Source organism: Oncorhynchus mykiss, chromosome 12 (genome assembly GCF_057628025.1).
Source record: "Oncorhynchus mykiss isolate SJ-2025 chromosome 12, ASM5762802v1, whole genome shotgun sequence".
Taxonomy (NCBI): domain Eukaryota; kingdom Metazoa; phylum Chordata; class Actinopteri; order Salmoniformes; family Salmonidae; genus Oncorhynchus; species Oncorhynchus mykiss.
In genome coordinates, this window is record NC_143033.1 from 38,863,700 (window position 1) to 38,888,384 (window position 24,685).

The window sequence follows — 24,685 nt, forward strand, 5'->3', positions numbered from 1 at the left end:
AATTCTGCTATGTTTTGTCCATCTAATAGTTTGAGGATATAGTTTGAGGATATGAGTAAGGAAGCCAGATGAACTTGTACTGAAAGATAAATGAATGTTTATTGCTTGTAAAAAAAAAAAGGGATTCCGTGTAATATTTTTAAATTCACTTCACTCCCTGAAAGTTTGATCTGGCACAGTAGGACTTCTATACTGTGCGTGTGTTGGATATCCATCAAGAGACCTCTTGCATTGGGTTGGTGTGTTCGTGACAATGTTCCCCATTTGGTAGTGACAGCAGAAATTGAACCAAATTACCCAGAAAAGGGTTGATTCATATAAAGACATTGTATTGGTCACATGCGCCGGATACAACAGGTGTAGACTTTAAAGCTTAAGTGTCTAAGCCATGTATTCTTAACTCCTTCACTACCGCATGCTCACAGCACATTTATTTGTAAAGCATTGAATTCTTAACAGTCGGACTTAAAAGACGTTGGGGTTCTATCATTTTTATAGAATAACTCGCCTACCCTTCCCTTGGATAGTGCTACTGTGTGTAATTGTCTCAAACAACCCCTTTATTTGGGCTGGCCATAAACAAGGCCGTGGCTTTCATTTTAGGATTTCACTGTGGTGTAATGTTGCCTGCAGAACAGTAATATTGTGAGGAATCTAAAGTAAATCATGAGTTCTCTGCATGCTTCTGCTAGGCCCCCCTTCACAAAAGTCTATACAGTACTGTGTATTTCTGTATTATCTAATAAATCAAATTGTACTTTATGGTATGCGTGACTGTCCCTCAAAAACAATGCTTTGATGGAGGGCAATCCTCAAAGGCTCTTAGAAGCTATAAAACAAATGGCATTTCCGATACTAAAATAAATGGGAAATGCATCTTGGGCAGAAAGCTCATCCACCCAAGGGTCGAAGATGGGTATGCTATGGAAAACGAGTATTAGGGCTAGATTCAATCTTGACCTTGAAGATCATAGCGCAATTTAAAAAAGGTCATTTCCCATTGACCCGACATATGCAGTATTTACTGTGAATGCAGTCTCCACAAATGCAGGATCATTGCTTTTAAATTCAAATCGTGCTATTTAGCGGATTGAATCTCCCTTTGTTTTAAGACCATGAATAGATTTAGCTGGTCTAACCTATGCATCAAAAGGTATGGCGATGCATGGTTCATGTCACACTGACGGAGGAGTAAATCACACGACAGATTAACTGAGATAAGGATCCATTGTCTAATGGTGACACTGAAGAACATCTCCACCAAGGCCCGTATGCAGAGCTAACTGTTCATGCAGTTAAAATAGGCAGTACTGTACACACATTTTATTCTCCAGATAGACAAACATACATAGTGTATAAAACCTTGGTGATTTTCTCATTTCAACTACTGGTTCCAAAAATGTGACTGGCAGACACAATGACTAGCCTTATAAGACAGACTATTTTAGCAAGCGTTGACTGAATATTCACAATAGCGCTTCATTATTATTATTTTGGTTGTTTGGAAAGCAGTGGTACAGCTGTGGATGAAAGATGGCTCCCTTAACGGCTCAGACACTGAAATGGTTCTTGATGTCCTTGATCTGTTTCATCATTTCTCCTATGTGCTCTCCCCTGGAAGAGAGAAGGAAACAAGGCTGTCAGGAAAGAACACTGCAAGTGTTACGGATGTCGCCTCTTCGGCTCCTAGATAACTTGAACTTGGGTACTCTGCTTGGCTAACACGTGACCGCCCGCAAACATTCAAACGGTTTGAAAGCTACAAATTGGATGGCTCAATCAATCTAGCTGTGGAGTGCGCTTATGGTACGTTCTTCACTCTGTTACACTCACTCACATTAAACTTGCCACAGTCACCCCAGCCGCCGAGCTAAGCCCAACTACGCACCGGAGTCACTCGGCACCATTGTTACACATGTCACATTGCTTGCTTAGCGAGTACCCCTTCCCTCTCTGATTCAGTTCATACCTGGCTCGAACTTGAGACCTCTGCTTTGCTAACACGTGACCGCCCTCCTTAACAACATTCCAATGGTTTGAGCCACCCAAAAGGTACCAATGTCTCCCATCTGCAACATTTCAAGCTAGCTGTGGAGTGAGCTTATGGTACATTAACTCCGTTACACCAGATCATATTAGACAAGACTCAGGACCAACATTAAATTCTACCAACAAAGGAGATCATTGGGTGCCATAAGGTCAACAGGCTGGCAAAAACTAGTATGCCACCCAGGGAAGAGCTGCCCATACTCACTGTTCCTTTATCACTCCCTGGACACACTTCCTCTGGTGGGGGTTGAGGGCGACAGTAGCTCTGGCTGGAGACAGCCCTTTGTCCATCTGTTTCTTCTGGTACTCCTTCTTCATATTTACCTGGAAGAAGATAAAACACCAGTCCAATTATTACTGTGAACCAGTACGAGGCTCTGTGATGATGACGACGATAGACCTCAAGAAGGCAGCCCACTTGTTTGATGCCATTGCCCAGGTGACGCAGCTGGTCGTTGATGGTCTGCAGCTCTTTCTTCATGTCCTTCTCGCTGTCAGACAGAACGGGCAGCTGACTGCGCAGACTGCCCAGAACCTGCTTCACCCTGGAATAGTACAGAACACAAGTCAGAGAAGGAGGAAATAGGGTCATATCTGTTATAATAGAAGCTCTGAAGCAGATCGCATTAGTTTTGAGATGAAGCCAGTTATGTTGCTTGGGCATCTGACCATTTCAATGACTTCTGAAACTAAAGCCCGGAAGAAAGATTAGATTTGAAAGACGAGCGTATCTAGCTACCTGTTCATGGTGGCTTCCTGGCGATACTTGGCGTCCTCGTACTTATCAGCCAGAAGCTCTGCAGACTCTCGCAGACTTTTCCTATTGATAAAATACACAATGAAGAATAGGTCTCAAGTATATGAAATGCAGGTGAAGCTCATATGAAGCCTCTGTACTTCAAATGCTTCGGTTTTGTACTCTTGTAGGAAGCAGTAACTGCCCATTGCTGACCTATACTTATAACTGGGCTCAGAGGTGCAACTTTGGTTTTAGAAACAGCCTACCCAACCGCTCGGAGGCGTCTGCATGGTCCTAAAGCCAACCGTTGCCTCTATCACATTCAAATGATAAAACTGGGGGGGAAGGACGACATGCCCCAGTCCCTAGTGAAAATTGAGCCACCTTACCTGGCTAAACTGATCTGAATAGGGCTTTCATTCACGTGATTGAAAGACCGCTAGTAGGGACTACCCACGCTCTGGCTCTGCCTACAACAAAATCAGACTCGATCTTGTAAAGCTAGATTTTTCTCATTAAAATGTTGATTCAATCAGAGAAAAAAATCTATATAGTGCAAACTAAAACTGGGCGAACTCAGTTAAGTTCGATCTCTTGCATTTCTTCTGCGCGGCAGTCTGGAGGAAGTGCGCAACTGCGCACATATTTAGAGGGAACATTGGCCATGGACATCAAGTTCTATGTTTTTTTGGGAAACTTGTCCCGATTTCACCTTTCCTCTCGGCACAGGGCTAGGTCCTCCAGCTGCTTGTTCTTCTGTCCGGTCAGCAGTTTCACCCTGAAAAAGAAACCAGTCAACAACATGCTTCCTCACATGGACACGTGTGTGTGTGTGTAAAATCACATTTTAATTGGTAGTGTACGCATATTTTGCAGATTTTATCACATGGGTGGTGAAACACTTATGTTTCTATATTCAACAGTGCAGTAATACCTAATACACACATCCCCCAAAATAATGATATCAGAATAGGAATGTCAGATGGCAAGAACAGCTCAAATAAGCAAGGAGAAACGACAGTCCATCATTACTATAAGTCATGAAGATCAGTCAATCCAGAAAATTAAGAACTTTTACATTTTAAGTGCAGTCGCAAAAACCACAGGAAAGGAAGACCAAGAGTCACCTCTGCTGTAGAGGATAAGTTCATTAGAGTTACCAGCCTCAAATTGCAGCTCAAATAAATGCTTCAGAGTTCAAGTAACAGACACATCGAATTGCTGCATAGAAACCATGACTAAAGGCCACCAATAAGAAGAGACTTACTTGGAAGAAGAAACACTAGCAATGGACATTAGACCGATAGAAATCGGTCCAAATGTGAGATTTTTGGTTACAACCACTAACTTTGTGAGACGCAGAGTAGGTGAACGGATGATCTCCGCATGTGTGGTTCCCACCATGAAACATGGAGGTGGTGGTATGATGGTGCTTTGCTGGTGACACTGTCAGTGATTTATTTAGAATTCAAGGCACACTTAACAAGCATGGATACCACAGCACTCTGTAGCGATAGCACAAACCAGATGGGATGGCGTATCATTTGTTTCTCAACAAGGCAATAATTGAAAGTCCAAGAACACAGTGGCCAAAGAATTTTAGAACCACCAACTCTTCCTAGAGTTGGCCGCCCGGCTAAACTGAGCAATCGGGGGAGAAGGGCCTTGGTCAGGGAGGTGATCAAGAACCGATGGTCACTCTGAAAGAGCTCCAGAGTTCCTCTGTGGAGAACCTTCCAGAAGGATAACCATCTCTGCAGCACTCCACCAATCAGGCCTTGATGGTAGAGTGGCCAAATGGAAGCTACTCCTCAGTAAAAAAGGCACATGACAGCCCGCTTGGAGTTTGCCAAAGGGCACCTAAAGGACTCTGACCATGAGAAACAAGATTCTCTGGTCTGATGAAACTAAGACTTAACTCTTTGTCCTGAATGCCAAGCGTCACATCTGGAGGAAACCTGACACCATTCCAACGGTAAAGCATGGTGGTGGCAGGATCATGTGGGATGTTTTTCAGCGGCAGGGACTGGGAGACTAGTCAGGATCGAGGGAGAGATGAATGGAGCAAAGTACAGAGATCCTCCATGAAGTCCTGAGCGCTCTGGAGCAGGTTCTCAGACTGGGGAGAAGGGTCACCTTCCAACAGGACAACGACACTACGCACACTGCCAAGACAACGCAGGAGTGGCATCGGACAAGTTTCTGAATGTCCTTGAGTGGCCCAGCCAAAGCCCAGACTTGAACCTGTTCGAACATCTCTGGAGACCTGAAAATAGCTGTGCAGCAACGCACCCCATCCAACCTGACAGAGCTTGAGAGGATCTACAGAGAGAAAAAAATGGGAGAAACTCCCCAAATACAGGTGTGCCAAGCTTGTAGCATCATACCCAAGAAGACCCGAGGCTGTAATCGCTGCCAAAGATGCTTCAACAGAGTAAAGGATCTGAATACTTATGTAAATGTGATTTCAGTTTCAAATTTCCAAAAAATGCTAAAAAAAAGTTTGGGATTTGTCATTATGCGGTACTGTATAGATCAAGGGAAAATACACAATCAACTTTAGAATAAGGCTGTAACGTAACAATGTGGAAAAGGTCAAGGGGTCTGACTACTTTACAAATGCACTGTTATACACAGTACCTTGAAAGTATTCACACCTAGACTTTTTCCAAATTTAGTTGTTACAGCCTGAATTTAAAATGGATTTAAAATTGAGATGTGTTGGCCTGCCAAGTGGAGCAGCAGTCTAAGGCACTGCATCACAGTGCTAGAGGCATCACTACAAAGTCGGGTTCGATCCTGGGCTGCATCGCAACCGGCCATGATCGGGAGTCCCATAGGGCGGCGCACAATTGGCCCAGTGTTGTCTGAGTTAAGGGGTGGGTTTGGCCGGGGAGCAGTGAATTTCCTACAGATTCAACCACAAAGACCAGGGAGGTTTTCTAAAGCCTTGCAAACAAGGGCACCTAATTGGTAGATGGGTTCAAATAAAAAGCAGACATTGAATATTCCTTTGAACATGGTGAAGTTATTAATTACACCATCTCAAGTGTATCAATACACCCAGTCACTACAAAGATACAGGCGTCCTTCCTAACTCAGTTGCCGGAGAGGAAGGAAGACGCTCAGGGATTTCACCATGAGGCCAATGGTGATTTTAAAACAGTGTTTAATGGCTGTAATAGGACAAAACTGAATCAACAACATTGCAGATACTCCACAATACTCACCTAGATGACAGACTGAAAAGGAAGCCTGTACAGATTTTTTTTTAAATCCTCCAAAACATTCAAGGCACTAAAGTAAACCTACCAAAAATGTGGCAAAGAAATTTACTCCTGGTCCTGAATACGAAGCGTTATATGTTTGGGGAAAATCCAACACAACACATCATTGAGTACCACTCTTAATATTTTCAAGCACGGTGGTGGCTGCATCATGTTATGTGTACACTTGTCATCGGCAAGGACTAGGGAGTTTTTTTAGGATAAAAAAGAAAACGGTATAGAGCTAAGCACAGGCAAAATCCTTGAGGAAAACCTGGTTCAGTGTGCTTTCCAACAGACACTGGGAGACAAATTCACCTTTCAGCAGGATAATAACCTAAAACACAAGACCAAATATACCCTGGAGTTGCTTACCAAAACGACATTTAATATTTCTGAGTGGCCTAGTTACAGTTGACCCATCAGCTTGAAAATCTATGGCAAGACTTGAATGGCTGTCTAGCAACGATCAACAACTAAATAAAACAGAGCCTGAATAATTTTAAGAATGTGCAAATATTGTAAATTCCAGATGTGCAAAGCTCTTAGACTTACCCAGAAAGACTCAGCTGTAATCGCTGCCAATTTACATAAGCATTCACATATTGTGAATGCTTATGTAAATTAGATCTGAATTTAATACCTTTGCAAACAACATTTCCACAAGCATGTTTTCACTGTCATTATGGGTTATTGTGTGTAGATAGGTGATTAAAAAAATATTTAATGCATTTTGAATTGCGGCTGTGATAACAATGTGGAATAAGGGGTATGAATAGTTTGAAGGCATTGAATATAATTTATATGTACATAGGGCAGAAGTCTAAGGTGCAGGGTTGAGTACCAGGTGGTAGCCGGCTAGTAACAGTGACTAAAGTTCAGGGCAGGGTAATGGACATAGGCCGGCTAGTGGTGGCTGATGATTTCTCAGTCCCAGCTTTGATGCACCTGTACGGTTTCCACCTTTTAGATGGTAGCGGCGTGAACAGCCTGTGGCTCCGGTGGCTGAAGTCCTTGATGATCTTCTTCGCCTTCCTGTGACACTGGGTGCTGTAGATGTCCTGGAGGGCAGGCAGTGTGCCCCTGATGATGCGTTGGCCTACCACACCACCCTCTGGAGAGCCCTGCAGTTGCAGACAGTGCAATTACTGTACCAGACGGTGATGCAGCCTGACAGGATGCTCTCAATGGTATCTGTAGAAGTTTGAGGGTCTATGGGGCCAAGCCACATTTTCTCAGCCTCCTGAGGTTGAAGGGGCCCTGTTGTGCCTTCTTCACCACACAGTCTGTGTGGATGGACCATTTCAGGTTGTCAGTGATGTGCACACCGAGGAACTTGAAGCTTTTCAGCCTCTCCACTGCAGGTTTGTTGATGTGGATGGGGTGGTTGTGGATGGGGCGGTATGCACATTGTAGTGGGTCTGGGCCGGCAGCCTTGCGAGGGTTATTGCGCTTAAATGTCTTACTCACGTTGGCCATGAAGAGCTCACAGTCTTGTGAGTGGAGGTGGCCAGCATCGGCAGTTCTGTTTTTTTCCTCGAAGTGGGCAAAGGTGTTTATGTCTCGGAGCGTGGCGTCGGTAACATGGCTGCTTGTGAGCCGTTGCAGTGTCGGGGAGGGGGGTATACAAGGCTGTGACGATGACCAAAGAAAATTCTCTCAGGACCTAATGCGGTCAGCATTTGATGGGGAGGTATTACAGATTGGGAGAACAAAAGGACTTGAGTTCCTGTTTGTTACCACAGTCACACCATGAGTAGTTAATCATGAAACATACAACACCTTTCTTTCTTCCTGTCTTAGTGATCGACGGAGAACCCCGCTGGCTGAATGGACGGGGATAATATATCCGGAAGGAACCATTCTGTAAAACACTATTTTACAGTCCCTGATATCTCTCTGGAAGGAGATCCTCACCCTGAGCTCATCTACTTTCTTGTCCAGGGACTGAACATTAGCGAGTAATATTTGGGAGTGGTGGATGGTGTGCACGCCTCGTGAGTCTAAGAGCCCACTCCAAGTTCCTCTTCTCTGGCGATGGCAACTTGGAGCAGCCCCCGGGATTAATGGAATTGCCTCAGAGTTCAAACAAAGGATCCAATTTAGGAAATGCAAATTTCTGGTCAAAATGCTGATGAGTGACCGCTGAACTAATATTCAAAAGTTATTTTTGGCTGTAGGTAATAATGCAAAAAAACATTCTAAAGAAATACTGTAAAGTTGGCTAGGCGCTAGAAACAGGGCGACTATGTCCGACGGAGCCATCATGATGTGTGGGTATCAGAAAGTGCTGAGCAGTAAGTGCATTTTGAGGCCAGTTTGATCATTTTTTAAATCGATTTTTAAATCAGTTTGATTGCAAAAAAAAATTAAAAAATGCATAACGGACATTAAAATGATTTTAGAGCTCCCCTCAGTCATCGTCTGCATTTTCCATGACACCGACAGTGGGTGGAATACTAACACAGAATAAAACAATTCATAAGAGCCCCATGATGGTAGTGAATGCCCATTACTGCTCATCACTTATTAACCATAATTCATTCACATTTCAGTTGTATATATTACTAGGTTTTAATTTGATGACTTTAAAGAATGAAAAATAAGTCATCATCTCATCTCTGCTCAGGCAGTATGTGGCAGCCAGCCAGCCATCTGTTATCATCTCTGTGCTCCCCATTCGAACAAGTCATCCTATTTGGCTAGGCTAGCAGTAGCTTTCCGGGTGACAAATTATTTTGACTAGTTCTTCAAAGTAGATAAGGCATACTTTCAAGACTGTTTTTTACCAACTACTTTAACTAACAATCGGGTAGAGCTACCTTACGAACTGTCTCTATCCCTCTCGTCATTGTGTTGTCATTACTCTCTCATGCAGTCTCATATGATGTGCCTGTAACAACCTCTGTCTGTGACCGGAAAGAACAGGTGCAATGGATTATGGTAATTGTAGTTCATTACCAAGTTTATGCTGAACTAGGTTAAATATTTACCTAAACTTCCAATTACCTAAACTCCCAATCAGCTCAGCGTCCCACATAGTTCTTGACTTAATTTCACTCCCTCTTGAATGATCGTACTTTGAGTTAACATAATTCAAGTGACGTCGGTCAATTAGTTGATTTAAAAAAAACAACAAAAAAACAGAACAGCCCTTCGAAATGTTGGTTAAACGCTCAGCACTAATATCCAAACTAAAACTTCAAGTGATCATATGTGTTATTGATTAATTATACAGTACCAGTCAAAAGTTGACACACCTACTTTCATTCAAGGGTTTTTATTTGTACTATTTTCTACATTGTAGAATAATAGTGAAGACATCAAATCTATGAAATAACATTATGGAATCATGTAGTAACCAAAAAAAATAGTTTGAAAAATCTCAAATATATTTTGATTTGTTTCTAAGTAGCCACCCTTTGCCTGGACAGCTTTGCACACTCTTGGCCTTCTCTCAACCAGCTTCACGGGGCGGCAGTTAGCCTAGTGGTTAGAGCGTTTCGGTTGCTAGATTGAATCCCCGAGCTGACAAGGTAAATCTGTTTCTCTATGCTTATTTGAGCTGTTCTTGCCATAATATGGACTTGGTCTTTTACCAAATAGGGATATCTTCTGTATACCACTCCTACCTTGTCACAACACAACTGAGTGACTCAAACTCATTGAGGAAAGAAATTCAAAAAATGAACTTTTAACAAGGCACGCCTGTTAATTGAAATGCCTTCCAGGTGACCACTTCATGAAACTGGCTGAGAGAATGCCAAGAGCGTACAAAGCTGTCATCAAGACAAAGGGTGGCTACTTCGAAGAATCTCCCATATAAAATATATTTTGATTTGTTTAACACTTTAATTACTTCATGATTCCGTGTGTTATTTCATAGTTTGTCTTCACTATTGTTCTAAAATGTAGAAAATAGTACAAATAAAGAAAACCCCCTGAATGAGTAGGTGTGTCCAAACTTTTGACTGGTACTGTATGTGTGTATGCATTAGTGTATCTGTTAATGGGAGTGACATTTACCTTCTTTGCATCTCCTCACGGGCAATGTCCTGTTTGAGGATGTACTCCTCCCTGAAAACCTGGGTGGCTCTGCTCAGCAGCTGGAGACACTCTGGAGGAGGAGACGATGTGTCCTTGTCCCCTGCCCTAAACACGCAGGACAACAAGACCGAGTACACACACTAAACCAAGGCTAACAGTGTTCTTTTGTGCATGTTATAGGGGGAGTTTTATCTAACCTTTATCAGGTCAGGTCATGGAGAAACAATTGTCCTTCACAAAAACAGCAACAAGGGAGGATACTACATGTAAAACATAACACAGCATGACACCAAAGCATGTTGCCATGAAGTCAATTGGGATCTGTGCAAATCCAAGATCTCCTCAAGGGGTGTTTTCAATGCACTGTAGGTGAGTGCGTTACCTGAGCATGAGAGGGTTGGTGGAGCTCCGGGCCAGGATGTTGCGGATGTGCTGCTCAAAGGAGTCGTCATGCAATCCACGCAGAGGAGAGCTAGCTGAGCCTACCCCCGGGTGGGAACACAGCAGGGGAGGAGAGGGAGGCCGAATGGAACTCCTAGGCACACACAGACATCCACCATCAGCCTATGACACAGTTTCCCATCTATAGCAGTTTCAATAATTGAACTGATATAATAATGAATCTAAAAATAATAGGCTATTATCATTCCAGAATCAAAAGCACCAGCTGTCAGATCACTGCACCTGTACATAGCCCATCTGTAAACAGCCCATCCAACTACCTCATCCCCATACTGTATGTATTTATCTTGCTCCTTTGCACCCAGTATCTCTACTTGCACATTCATATTCTCCACATCTATCATTCCAGTGTTTAATTGCTATATTGTACTTACTTTGCCCACATGGGCTATGTATTGCCTTACCTCCCTTATCTTACCTTATTTGCACTCACTGTATATAGACCTTTTTTCTACTGTATTATTGACAGTATGTTTGTTTATTCCATGTGTAACTCAGAACTTGTTCTCAACTAGCCTACCTGGTTAAATAAAGGTGAAATAAAATAAAAAATAAGTGTAATTGACCAAAACACTTGAGTCCATACTGAACCGTACAGGAGAGGCAGTAGTAGACACTCATAGGTGCTGGTAATGCAGATCATGGTTGCACCCAAAGACAGGTCTGACACGATCAAGAAGCCCCGTACTGGAGCTGACAAGCTGGAGAGTGAAAAAGAAAGAAAGAGAGTAGATAATTGTTCAATAAACAAGTCAACAACCTTTACTGCCAAGCTGACAATCAATGACAACAGTCAGCTGGTTCTCCTGACTTGATGTCATTAATATCTGATGCCTTGATAATTGTGATACAGTGCCTTGCGAAAGTATTCGGCCACCTTGAACTTTGCGACCTTTTGCCACATTTCAGGCTTCAAACATAAAGATATAAAACTGTATTTTTTTGTGAAGAATCAACAACAAGTGGGACACAATCATGAAGTGGAACGACATTTATTGGATATTTCAAACTTTAACAAATCAAAAACTGAAAAATTGGGCGTGCAAAATTATTCAGCCCCCTTAAGTTAATACTTTGTAGCGCCACCTTCTGCTGCGATTACAGCTGTAAGTCGCTTGGGGTATGTCTCTATCAGTTTTGCACATCGAGAGACTGAAATTATTTCCCATTCCTCCTTGCAAAACAGCTCGAGCTCAGTGAGGTTGGATGGAGAGCATTTGTGAGCAGCAGTTGTCAGTTCTTTCCACAGATTCTCGATTGGATTCAGGTCTGGACTTTGACTTGGCCATTCTAACACCTGGATATGTTTATTTTTGAACCATTCCATTGTAGATTTTGCTTTATGTTTTGGATCATTGTCTTGTTTGAAAACAAATCTCCGTCCCAGTCTCAGGTCTTTTGCAGACTCCATCAGGTTTTCTTCCAGAATGGTCCTGTATTTGGCTCCATCCATCTTCCCATCAATTTTAACCATCTTCCCTGTCCCTGCTGAAGAAAAGCAGGCCCAAACCATGATGCTGCCACCACCATGTTTGACAGTGGGGATGGTGTGTTGCTTTTACGCCAAACATAACGTTTTGCATTGTTGCCAAAAAGTTCAATTTTGGTTTCATCTGACCAGAGCACCTTCTTCCACATGTTTGGTGTGTCTCCCAGGTGGCTTGTGGCAAACTTTAAACAACACTTTTTATGGATATCTTTAAGAAATGGCTTTCTTCTTGCCACTCTTCCATAAAGGCCAGATTTGTGCAATATACAACTGATTGTTGTCCTATGGACAGTCTCCCACCTCAGCTGTAGATCTCTGCAGTTCATCCAGAGTGATCATGGGCCTCTTGGCTGCATCTCTGATCAGTCTTCTCCTTGTATGAGCTGAAAGTTTAGAGGGACGGCCAGGTCTTGGTAGATTTGCAGTGGTCTGATACTCCTTCCATTTCAATATTATCGCTTGCACAGTGCTCCTTGGGATGTTTAAAGCTTGGGAAATCTTTTTGTATCCTAATCCGGCTTTAAACTTCTTCACAACAGTATCTCGGACCTGCCTGGTGTGTTCCTTGTTCTTCATGATGCTCTCTGCGCTTTTAACGGACCTCTGAGACTATCACAGTGCAGGTGCATTTATACAGAGACTTGATTACACACAGGTGGATTGTATTTATCATCATTAGTCATTTAGGTCAACATTGGATCATTCAGAGATCCTCACTGAACTTCTGGAGAGAGTTTGCTGCACTGAAAGTAAAGGGGCTGAATAATTTTGCAGGCCCAATTTTTCAGTTTTTTATTTGTTAAAAAAGTTTGAAATATCCAATAAATGTCGTTCCACTTCATGATTGTGTCCCACTTGTTGTTGATTCTTCACAAAAAAATACAGTTTTATATCTTTATGTTTGAAGCCTGAAATGTGGCAAAAGGTCGCAAAGTTCAAGGGGGCCGAATACTTTCGCAAGGCACTGTACCTGCTACTTAGAGGCCTGGTACAGAGAATGTGCTCTACGATGCAGCGGTGCTCAGCAGCCAGCTCCTGGAGACTATCCTTGTCCTCATCTGTGGAGAAAGAACATTATGACAAAGCAGGCAAATTAATGCACTAACCACCTCTGATTTATATGGTAAACAACACAATTGTATTGACACCCCCATCTGGACATGAAGGACTCACCTGACTGGAGGAACTTGTGTAGTTTGTTGAACCAAGTGAGCCCTACACTGTGCACTCCTGCCTCATGTGTGCAGTGGTATCTGTGCTGGCACAGGGGGTCTGAAATTGGGCATAAAGCAAGTTTCAATGAAACAAAAGACACCACAGAAAGAAAACCACATTGAAAGTACATTAGACAAACATAATGATGGGGTGTGGACCTTTGAGACTTGGTGGGAAGTATCAACGGATCCAATTTTAGCATTAAACTATATCAGCAAATCAGCATGACCCACTCACCTCTGTGCAGTCGGATTGGGCAAGTGAAGTCGGACTCCACAGGCTCTTCCTCCTCCCCGGCGGGCAGTTTGAGGGTGAGCTCCAGCTCCACACACTCAAACACGTAGAGAGAGGGCACTGCCTCCGAGCCCCGCAACCACCGCTCCACTGCCTGTCAATCACACACAGAGAAGAAAAGTCCTCAGTGTACACTCCTGAAGTGTATTCAGTGAGGTGAAATTGTCAATGTTGCAGATATATATGTAAAGAATACAGCCAACAAGTTCCCTGTTCTAACGGATAGACAATCATAACTATTCTACACAGAACATTTATATCTGAATATTCTGTAACGTTGCACTCTAGTACAGTACTTACTCCAGTCTCCTCCTCCTCCTCTGCTTCCAGCACCACGCAATGGTACAGTGTGCCTGTTTCTGTGGCGATGACCAGGATATTGGGAACGCAGGGCAGGCAGAGCACGGCACAGGCGTCATAACCATAGTTATCCTCCGCCGCGGGGTACATGGGTAAGGGCCCAATGGGCTTACTGAGGCTTCCCAAACTGAAAAACAGAAGAACACGGTCTAGGGATGAGATTCAAATAAGATTCTTACTAATGGATGATTTTTATTAAAATGTCCTCAAACAGTGGCATAATATATTTATAAAGGTCCACTGAATAAGCTTAACTGAAATTCAGTCAGACAAAACTAAATGTTAAGCTGACCTACAGTACCAGTCAAAATTTGACACATCTACTCATTCAAGGGTTTTTCTTTATTTTGACTATTTTCTACATTGTAGAATAATAGTGAAGACGTAAAAACTATGAAATAACACATGGAATCATTAAGTAACCAAAAGTGTTGAACAAATTAAAATATATTATATATATATATATTGGATATTCTTCAAAGTAGCCACCCTTTGTAGATCTGTGAGTATAACAGAACTTATTTGGCAGGTGAAACTCTGAGGACAAACCATCCAGGATTTTTTTTTTTAGGAATTGCACCTGGTTGCAGTTCCTATGGCTTCCACTAGATGTCAACAGTCTTTAGAAATTGGTTGATGCTTTTCTTTTGAGTAATGAAGAAGTAGTCCTGTTGTTGCCATGTGTTAAGGACTCTTTTGTTTGGTGCGCGCGACCTGGAACTCGCTCCACTTTGATTTTATCCGCTATTTGACCAAGGAGAGTGATGGCGTGCTGTATCAGATGACCTGGCCGCCACAATCACCCGACCTCAACCCAATTGAGATGGTTTGGGATGAGTTGGACTGCTAAGTGAAGGAAAAGCAGCCAACAACTGCTCAGCATACGTGGGAACTCCTTCAACTCCTTCAAGACTGTTGGAAAAGCATTCCTCATGAAGCTGGTTGAGAGAACGCCAAGTGTGCAAATCTGTCATCAAGGCTAATTTGAAGAATCTAATATTTATATTTATTTGTTTAACACTTTTTTGGTTACTACATGATTCCATGTTTTATTTTGTCGTTTTGATGTCTTCACTATTATTCTACAATGTAGAAAATTGTAGAAGATCACACTTTCAAGTTTAGAACTCAGGAAGCATCCAGTTTTCAGGCTTTGCCTCTTTTCCCTGCTTTCCCCCTGAAAACCAGATGCTTCCAGTTTCTAACGTCCTGCTGAGGGTGCTAAGCCACTTACCTGTGTGCGAGGCTGGTGTAACTCAGATAGGTCTCTCCGTTCTCGTAGAGGATGTAGAGGGGGTACACCAGCACATCCTCCTTGGACCGCTGGCCTGTGAGCTGTTGAGGGGCGCCGGCCACTGGCCCAAAGTCAAAAGCCACAGCGATCTCGCCCAGAGAGGCTGCATAGGAGCGCCTAAGGAGGGGTGAGAGACAGATCTTATTAGTAAACTACATAGCAGGGTGTAGGTCAATTCCATTTTGATTTGGTCAATATAGAGGGTGAAATAACTCACCCACGAGTGTGTACACTGCTGTCCTCCTCTGACTGGGAAACTGATAGTGCTCTAGCTGGAGTCTGAGGCTCTTTCAACCCGTAGAACCTATACACGACAAAACAATGTCAATGCAGTGCAATAGTATGGTCAATAAGGTATAAAACTATCAAAAAGAAAGGAGGACCAAGGCACCCTACATATAATTAATTAAAATTCCTTTATTTGTATGCCATGTTCCATGGAACCAACAGACACATTTCAGCTGCATGGCCTTTGTCAGGGAGTACAAAAATACAATGAATATTAAACTATTAATACACACATACATCACCTGCAGGACATAGGGCCCCAGATAACTAGGGGCCCTATAGTTAACAAACCCATTGATTGATGAGACATAAAAAATACATTCTAAAAGAAAACACTATCACAACAAGTCATTTCATCAATGAATTGAAATTGTGCTTTGTAAATGGTCCATGTATGTTTACCTGATGGTGTTGTCAGAGGTCAGTAGCACTAGGTGGGGCTCCTCCGTCTCACTGGGGAACCAGGCGGCCTGCCGCAGGGTCACGGAGGCTGAGCTGGTGAAGAAACGCTCAGCCACAGGAATAGTCCTGGTAGAGAGGAAACAACCAAATCTTTAGTTAATCTACTCCATTGATTAGAGTCAACACAGGATTTGGAGTGGTGTAAAGAATGTTTATTTCATATGGACTGAAATTCGTTTTCCCTATAACTCAAGACAATGAGTGTGGGATGGGGATCCTTTCTTACGGTAGGCTATATGGTTGAGTTAGTTCCAGCCCACGGCATGCTTCAGTTATACAGAAAAATAAACTAATGAACCAGGTTCTTCCTAACTGTTCTAGTAGGCACCCCGCTGAGTGCTGACAGTGCTCTATATATATCCCTAAAGGGACCAGCATAACCTGAAAAAATGCTTTGATGGGTCAGATAGTTATTTATGTTAGATGGGGTATTGGGCCAACATTTCATACTCACTTGCAGTTAACTTCACTCCGTCCTCCTTCAAACTCGGACCTCTTGCCCCACCGCTGTGGTAATTCTAGAACGGTGACACCCCGTTGTCCAATGAGTGCAACATGGTACTGTGTCGGGCTCAGCAACACCTGGCACACTTCAAACCGTGGTGGATTGATGCACAACAGAGTCTGAGGAAAGAAATGAAAGTCAACTGACGTTAGTCTTCAACTTCACCGGCTTGGGTGATATTACAACAGCATTGTCTATTGACAGCCATCGTTGATGGTGACGACATCTTGATGTGTCAGATAATGGTTCAGATAATGGTTCAGCCTATTTGAACTAAAATCGCAGCACACAGCAGGGCAGCACACGTGCCATTCCGAGTAATTTGCCTATTACTGTTTCAATAAATATGTTATATGGCCTACGGAACGCAAGAGAGGAATGCAGGCCAGACAGAGCACTGTCCACAGGGTATTGCATGGCGTTGCAAAATGGTGTGATAGCCTTCCTTATTCAAGATCCCTTTTACCCTGTACAAATCTCCCACTTTACCACCACCAAAGCACCCCCAGACCATCACATTGCCTCCACCATGCTTGACAGATGGCGTCAAGCACTCTTCCAGCACATTTTCATTTTTTCTGCCTCACAAATGTTCTTGATCTGAACACCTCAAACTTGGATTTGTCTGTCCATAACACTTTTTCCCCAATCTTCCTCTGTCCAGTGTTTCCCATCTTAATCTTTTCTACTTATTAGCCAGCCTGAGATATGGCTTTTTCTTTGCAACTCTGCCTAGAAGGCTAACATCCCGGAGTCACCTCTTCACTGTTGACGTTGAGATTGGCGTTTTGCGGGTACTATTTAATGAAGCTGCCAATTGAGGACTTGAGGCTAGGCACTAATTTGTATTTATTTTATATTTTTATTTCACCTTTATTTAAACAGGTAGGCAAGTTGAGAACAAGTTCTCATTTACAATTGCGACCTGGCCAAGATAAAGCAAAGCAGTTCGACAGGTACAACAACACAGAGTTACACATGGAGTAAAACAAACATACAGTCAATAATACAGTAGAAAAATAAGTCTACATACACAATGTGAGCAAATGAGGTGAGATAAGGGAGGTAAAGGCAAAAAAGGCCATGGTGGCGAAGTAAATACAATATAGCAAGTAAAAAATAAAAAACACTGGAATGATAGATTTGCAGTGGAAGAATGGAAATAAATAAATAAATACAGTAGGGGGAGAGGTAGTTGTTTGGGCTAAATTATAGATGGGCTATGAACAGGTGCAGTAATCTGTGAGCTGCTCTGACAGCTGGTGCTTAAAGCTAGTGAGGGGGATAAGTGTTTCCAGTTTCAGAGATTTTTGCAGTTCGTTCCAGTCATTGGCAGCAGAGAACTGGAAGGAGAGGCGGCCAAAGTAAGACTTGGTTTTGGGGGTGACCAGAGAGATATACCTGCTGGAGCGCGTGCTACAGGTGGGTGATGCTATGGTGACCAGCGAGGTGAGATAAGGGGGGACTTTACATAGCAGGGTCTTGTAGATGACCTGGAGCCAGTGGGTTTGGCGACGAGTATGAAGCGAGGGCCAGCCAACGAGAGCGTACAGATCGCAGTGGTGGGTAGTATATGGGGTTTTGGTGACAAAACGGATGGCACTGTGATAGACTGCATCCAATTTATTGAGTAGGGTATTGGAGGCTATTTTGTAAATGACATCGCAAAAGTCGAGAATCTGTAAGATAGTCAGTTTTACAAGGGTATGATTGGCAGCATGAGTGAAGGAGGCTTTGTTGCGAAATAGGAAGCAGATTCTAGATTTAATTTTGGATTGGAGATGTGGGTCTGGAAGGAGAGTTTACAGTCTAACCAGACACCTAGGTATTTGAAGTTGTCCACATATTCTGAGTCAGAACCGTCCAGAGTAGTGATGTTGGACGGGCGGGCAGCTGCAGGCAGCGATCGGTTGAAGAGCATGCATTTAGTTTTTCTCTTGCCCAGTTGTGCACCAGGGCCTCCAACTCCTCTTTCTATTCTGCTTAGCGCTGTTCTGTGAAGGGAGTAGTCCACAGCAATGTACGAGATCTTCAGTCTCTTGGCAATTTCTCACATGGACTAGCCTTCATTTCTCAGAACAAGAATAGACTAACGAGTTTCAGAAGGAAGTCCTTGTTTCTGGCCATTTTGAGCCTGTATACGAACCCACAAATGTTGATGCTCCAGATACTCAACTGGTCTAAGGCCGTTTTTTATAGCTCCTTTAATTAGTACAACAGTTCAGCCGTTTCCAGCTACAATAGTCATTTACAACATTAACAATGTCTACACTGTATTTCTGATCAATTTTATGATATTTTAACATTGACAAAAAATGTGACCCCAAACTTTTGAACGGTAGTGTGTATGTATGTATTATAACAGACACTCCTTAACCATCTTGTGTCTAGCTGTTTATATTAAAAAATATATATATCAAATCAAATTTTATTGGTCACATACACATGGTTAGCAGATGTTAATGCGAGTGTAGAGAAATGCTTGTGCTTCTAGTTCCGACCATGCAGTAATATCTAACAAATAATCTAACAATTTCACAACAACTATCTTTCACACACACAACTGTAAAGGAATGAATATGTACATATAATATATGGATGAGCGATGGCCAAACGGCATAGGCAAGATGCAGAAGATGGTATAGAGTACGGTATATACATATGAGATGAGTAATGTAGGGTATGTAAACATTATTTAAAGTGACATTGTTTAAAGTGACTAGTGATACATTTATTACATCAAATGTTTTATTATTAAAGTGGCTAGAGATTTGAGTTAGTATGTTGGCAGCAGCCACTCAATGTTGGTGATGGCTGTTTAAAAGTCTCTCGGTCCCAGCTTTGATGCACCTGTACTGACCTCGCCTTCTGGATGATAGCGGGGTGAACAGGCAGTGGGTCGGGTGGTTGTTGTCCTTGATGATCTTTTTGGTCTTTGTGTGACATCGGGTGATGTAGGTGTCCTGGAGGGCAGGTAGTTTGCCCCCGGTAAAGTGTTGTGCAGACCTCACTACCCTCTGGAGAACCTTACGGTTGTGGAAGGAGCAGTTGCCATACCAGGCAGTGATACAGCCCGACACGATGCACTCGTTTGTGCATCTGTAAAAGTTTGTGAGTGTTTGCCAAATTGAAGAGGCGCTGTTGCGCCTTCTTCCCAACGCTGTCTGTGTGGGTGGACCATTTCAGTTTGTCCGTAATGTGTACGCCGAGGAACTTAAAACATTCCACCTTCTCCACTACTGTCCCGTCGATGTGGATAGGGGGTGCTCCCTCTGCTGTGTCCTGAAGTCCACGATCATCTCCTTTGTTTTGTTGATGTTGAGTGTGAGGTTATTTTCCTGACACCACACTCAGAGGGCCCTCACCTCCTCCCTGTAGTCCGTCTCGTCGTTGCTGGTAATCAAGCCTACCACTGTAGTGTCGTCTGCAAACTTGATGATTGAGTTGGAGGCGTGCATGGCCACGCAGTCATGGGTGTTCAGGGAGTACAGGAGAGGGCTGAGAACGCACCCTTGTAAAGCCCCAGTGTGGAGGATCAGCGGGGTGGAGATGTTGTTTCCTACCCTCACCACCTGGGGGCGTCCCGTCAGAAAGTCCAGGACCCAGTTGCACAGGGCGGGGTCGAGAACCAGGATCTCGAGCTTAATGATGAGTTCGGAGGGTACTGTGGTGTTAAATGCTGAGCTGTAATCGATGAACAGCATTCTTACATAGGTATTCCTCTTGTCCAGATGGGTTAGGGCAGTATGCAGTGTAATTGCGTCGTCTGTGGACCTATTGGGGCGGTAAGCTAATTGAAGTGGGGCTGGGGTGTCAGATAGGGTGGAGGTGATATGATCCTTAACTAATCTCTCAAAGCACTTCATGATGACGGAAGTGAGTGCTACAGGTGATAGTCGTTTAGCTCAATTACCTTAGCTTTCCACGACAATGGTGGCCCTCTTGAAGAATGTGGGAACAGCAGACTGGGATAGGGATTGATTGAATATGTCCGTAAACACACCAGCCAGTTGGTCTGCGCATGCTCTGAGGGCGCGGCTAGGGATGCCGTCTGTACGCAGGCAAGAATCAAACATTGCCAAACAAAATCCTGGCAGAGGTTTATAAACGTTTTATACCACGACCATGCCTTCCTGTGGGGTTTTGACTAGTTACCACAGCCACAAAGTCCATTAATGGCTATATTGTAATAATTTATGAAAACAAAAATGTTATTTTTAGTCTTAATATAGGGTTAAGGTTAGGCACAACGTTAGCAGTGTGGTTAATGTTTTACTCACGTTGGCTGCGGTGAAGGAGAGCCTGCAGGTTTTGGCAGTGTCGGTGGCACTGTATTGTCCTCAAAGTGTTTAGTTTGTCTGGGAGCAAGACATCGGGGTCCGCGACAGGGCTGGTTTTCTTTTTGTAGTCCGTGATTGACTGTAGACCCTGCCACATATCTCTCGTGCCTGAGCCGTTGAATTGCGACTCTACGTTGTCTCTATACTGACGCTTAGCTTGTTTGATCGCCTTGCGGAGGGAATAGCGACACTGTTTGTATTCGGTCATGTTTCCATATGCCTGAAGGCCACGCATCATAATTTTATGCATCTCTTTCTCCAAATCAAACAATGTAATGGAGATCTCAAAAAGTTATTAGAATAGCCTAGAAACGTAAGGTAGCCAGAGGACTAATAATGAGAGAACAAACAATATCAATAGCCAGTAGAAAAATATAATTATCCTATTAAGAAAGAAATGATCCATGCATGCCCGGAAAATCCATCCATGTGAGGTTGAAAACCAAATGGCCAATTATCTATCCTCCCACTAGGCCTATCATAAAAGCTTTAAGACAAGTTAAAGTTATGAACAGTAGCTTATTTCCCAAATATTCTAGAATGCTAGGGTGTTGTCCTAAAGTTGTAGCTTTCAAAAATAACAAGAATGAATGTCTATAGCCTAAGCACAGGCCAACGTTTCCCAAACTCGGTCCTCAGGAACCCAATTGGTGCATATTTAGTTTTTTGCCCCAACACTACACAGCTGATTTCAAATGATCAAAGCTTGTTATTTGAATCAGCTGTGTAGTGCAAGAGCAAAAACCAAAATGCATAGGCTATTCTCAATCACAGCTTTATGAGGCAAATAAATAATATTATTTGTTATATTATTTTGTGAGGCAAATAAAGCAATTATTATCCCATTGTGCTTCTATTCAGCCCATGGTGTAGGCATATAAAATACTGTAGCTCACTATACGGCCATCATTACCGCATCACACAGACAGACACACAAACCTGTTCTGCTCCTCCGCCAGAAAGGAACAATAGAAAACACTTGCCATTGCCTGCACTTACCCTCTGCCCAGGCACTCAACATGATCTTTCATCATGATTTGTCCAGTTGCATTACATTTCAGCTATAGACCAACGGTTGGTTTAGCTGTTTTTTTATATTAGATTTTTTGGGGGGTGGCCAATAGGGGCGATAGCATAGTATATCACAGAGTTTAATGGCTACATAATCACAATAGGATAAAGGTTGACATCGCTCAACCCCAATGCTTATCACCAAAAAATATATGGTAACATTGATCAGGAGCTGATGAAGTCAGTGACCTTGTCCAGCAGAAAACCTTAGCCCCTGAAGGAGAATTAAGATTTGAGAGGAGTTCATTAGGTTTAACTTTAGGCAATATGATAACTCCACCTTGCCGGGCTAGGTGGACTATTAGCTAGAGATTGGACGCTAGATATGTGCTAACTATGATTCCATTACTAGGCGTTTCAGGTTAGCTTATTCAAAATGCCATCATAAATGTTTAAACTAACCTGCTCTTGGCGATACGCTTTTCTCTGAATCGAGAACGAAGAGGGTGTCTTATAAAATACCTGTGTCCAGTTGCTGTTGGTTCTACAAAAACCGGAGAAAAATCAACGACATTAAATTAATGTTTTTTTTTTAATCGAGTGAGAAATGCCTCTTACATGACCAGGTGTAGAAGTAGATGACAGTGCGACCAAAACAAATATCTAACAAGATCTTTGCTTGGGTCGCACCGTCTTCTACACGTGGCCATGTCGCATGTAAACGAGTAGTTCCTGCAAATATGATTGGAAATGCTAGATGTGTGGCAGCTAAGATGGTCAGGAACCTGTCGCGGTACAAAACATAGATGTAATATCTTTCTGACAGTATCCCCAAGAGCAGGTTAGTTGAAACATCTACTGGAGCGTTTTGTATAAACTAACCAGTAACGCCCAGTAATGGAAACATAGCTATCGCGTCTGGCGTAATTTACAATCTGTAGCTAACAGTAGTGGAATATATTCCATATGGTTTACACCTGTACAATCCTCCCATATCTCCACAAGCGAGTATGGGGACAGTACAGGGGTAATTATGGGTTGTTCTGGGTGAGGTCAATGTGAAATACAATTGCATGTTGCGCCAAGAATGAATGGGAGTCGCAGCTACTATTTTAGCTAATATAATACGTTAAAAAGATGAACAACCACCCTTTAAAATCGTTATCCATCGAGAATAACGTGCTCACCTGATATTTCACACTCTCAATGCTGTCCTCCGAATTCAGCTGCCTCAGGTTGGTCGTGTAAAAAACACTGTCTGCGTCGTTCCACACGAATATGTCACCATTGAGGCAAAATGTCAGATTCTTTGCAGTTTTCCTGCAATTCGCTTTGGGTTCCAAATCAAGTTTCTCTCGTAATTTAGAAAATATATAATGACTTGGTAGCTCGCTTCTCCATCGCTCGCCAGCAAACGCCGCCATTTTCCCGTCGTCTGAAAATGACGTCATCAAAAACGTACCAATGAACACGAACTTCAGAATACATACAACTCGATCAGCCAATCAGATCCAGCGGCAAACTAAAGGCGTACAAATAGTTTTTAGAGCCACTGAAACGAAAGTTGCCTCAAAAGTTGATACATAAAATACCGGTAGTTGCTACAAAATGATACAAAGTAACCACAGATAGAACAATAATTTATGTTATAACAGTCAGCGAAGTGAAAATGGTTTAAGCATTCCAGTTCCCAGTGTACATGCACACTCGCCTACATTACAAATAATTGTGAATGTAGGAAATACAAGTGTAGGAAATAGGAATGTAGGAAATAAAGGTTGTACGTAGGCAAGAATCAAATATTGCCAAACAAAATCCTGGCAGAGGGTTATTACTTTTATAACCTGCTTATAAACGTTTTATACCACGACCATGCCTTCCCGTGGGGGTTTCGACTAGTTACCACAGCCACAAAGTCAACATATGACTATATCGTAAAAATTTATGAAAACAAAAATGTTCTTTTAAGTCTTAATATAGGGTTAAGGTTAGACACAACGTTAGTAGTGTGGTTCAATTTGTGGTAAAGGTTAGGGTTAGGTTTAAAATCACATTTTAAGAAGAGTAATTGTAGAAATAGGCGGCGTGTAAGACTTCGTGGTTGTGGTAACTAGTGACGACGTTCTCGTGGTTGTCGGTAGCGTTACATTAGCTGCAATGCAATCGTGGTAAGTATGTGTCACTGCATCTTGTATTGACTCTGCCAACAGAAGCTTACTAGGGCATTTTCACTAGGCGCTTGTGGCTGTGCTATTCACTGCGAACGACATGGAACCAGATGGGCTTGCAAACGAACTCGTCTGAATTGCTTGTGAAGGAAATACAATGTCCAATTTTAAGGACACAAACTCTACCCCAGACGGGTATAGGGCTCTAAACATGAGTGAATTGCAGGAGCTTTTACAAGATAAAGAAAAAATGGACCAGATCGTCCGACTCAATGAGAAGGTATTTGGTTCAACAATGTGGCAACTATCGAATACAGCCACACAGTTTTGCTAAATATATCTGTGTGTTACATGTAGTTGATATTTCCTCTTCCATATATTGTATTCAAACTTAAATAGGAATACATTATGTTCTCTTCAAATTTCTATGATTTCTTTCATGCCTCATCCTATGGAACATGATATAGGATATGGCCAATGCATGAGCCGCTTTAGTAGCCTCCCATGACTCTCTGCATTATTGTCTGCGTGGCTTCCAATGGCTTTCGAAAGCCTTTCATTTTCCCCCCACGTTCTCCTTCGATCCTATGAAGTTCATGTGAATGTAAACTAAACGTAAGATAGTTATTTACAATTGGCTTTGTTCACATTCCATTCGTTTTTTACAGGATGTTTTTCCATACCACTGAACCCGAA

At 42.7% G+C, this 24,685-nt stretch overlaps 2 protein-coding genes across 2 annotated transcripts in view; one reads left to right on the plus strand and one right to left on the minus strand.

Moving 5' to 3' along the window:
• Nucleotides 1-1,308: 1,308 nt before the first annotated feature.
• nup88 (nucleoporin 88) lies at nt 1,309-23,597 on the minus strand. Its single transcript, XM_021623690.3, has 17 exons — nt 23,009-23,597; nt 16,420-16,589; nt 15,906-16,031; nt 15,433-15,519; nt 15,156-15,332; nt 13,862-14,048; nt 13,505-13,655; nt 13,226-13,324; nt 13,023-13,110; nt 11,160-11,264; nt 10,484-10,636; nt 10,081-10,206; nt 3,501-3,566; nt 2,789-2,869; nt 2,468-2,594; nt 2,255-2,373; nt 1,309-1,614 (listed from the first exon to the last, which is right to left on the minus strand). Exons 1-17 carry the CDS (start codon nt 23,270-23,272, stop codon nt 1,551-1,553), a joined length of 2,190 nt encoding a protein of 729 aa, XP_021479365.1. The 5' UTR covers nt 23,273-23,597; the 3' UTR covers nt 1,309-1,550.
• Nucleotides 23,598-23,966: 369 nt separating this feature from the next.
• vps37d (VPS37D subunit of ESCRT-I) overlaps nt 23,967-24,685 on the plus strand; it is a 42,159-nt gene continuing 41,440 nt past the window's right edge. The window contains exon 1 of the mRNA XM_021623691.3: nt 23,967-24,269. Coding sequence (XP_021479366.2) covers nt 24,147-24,269 — 123 coding nt within the window. The 5' untranslated portion in view covers nt 23,967-24,146. The remainder of the gene's footprint in view (nt 24,270-24,685) is intronic.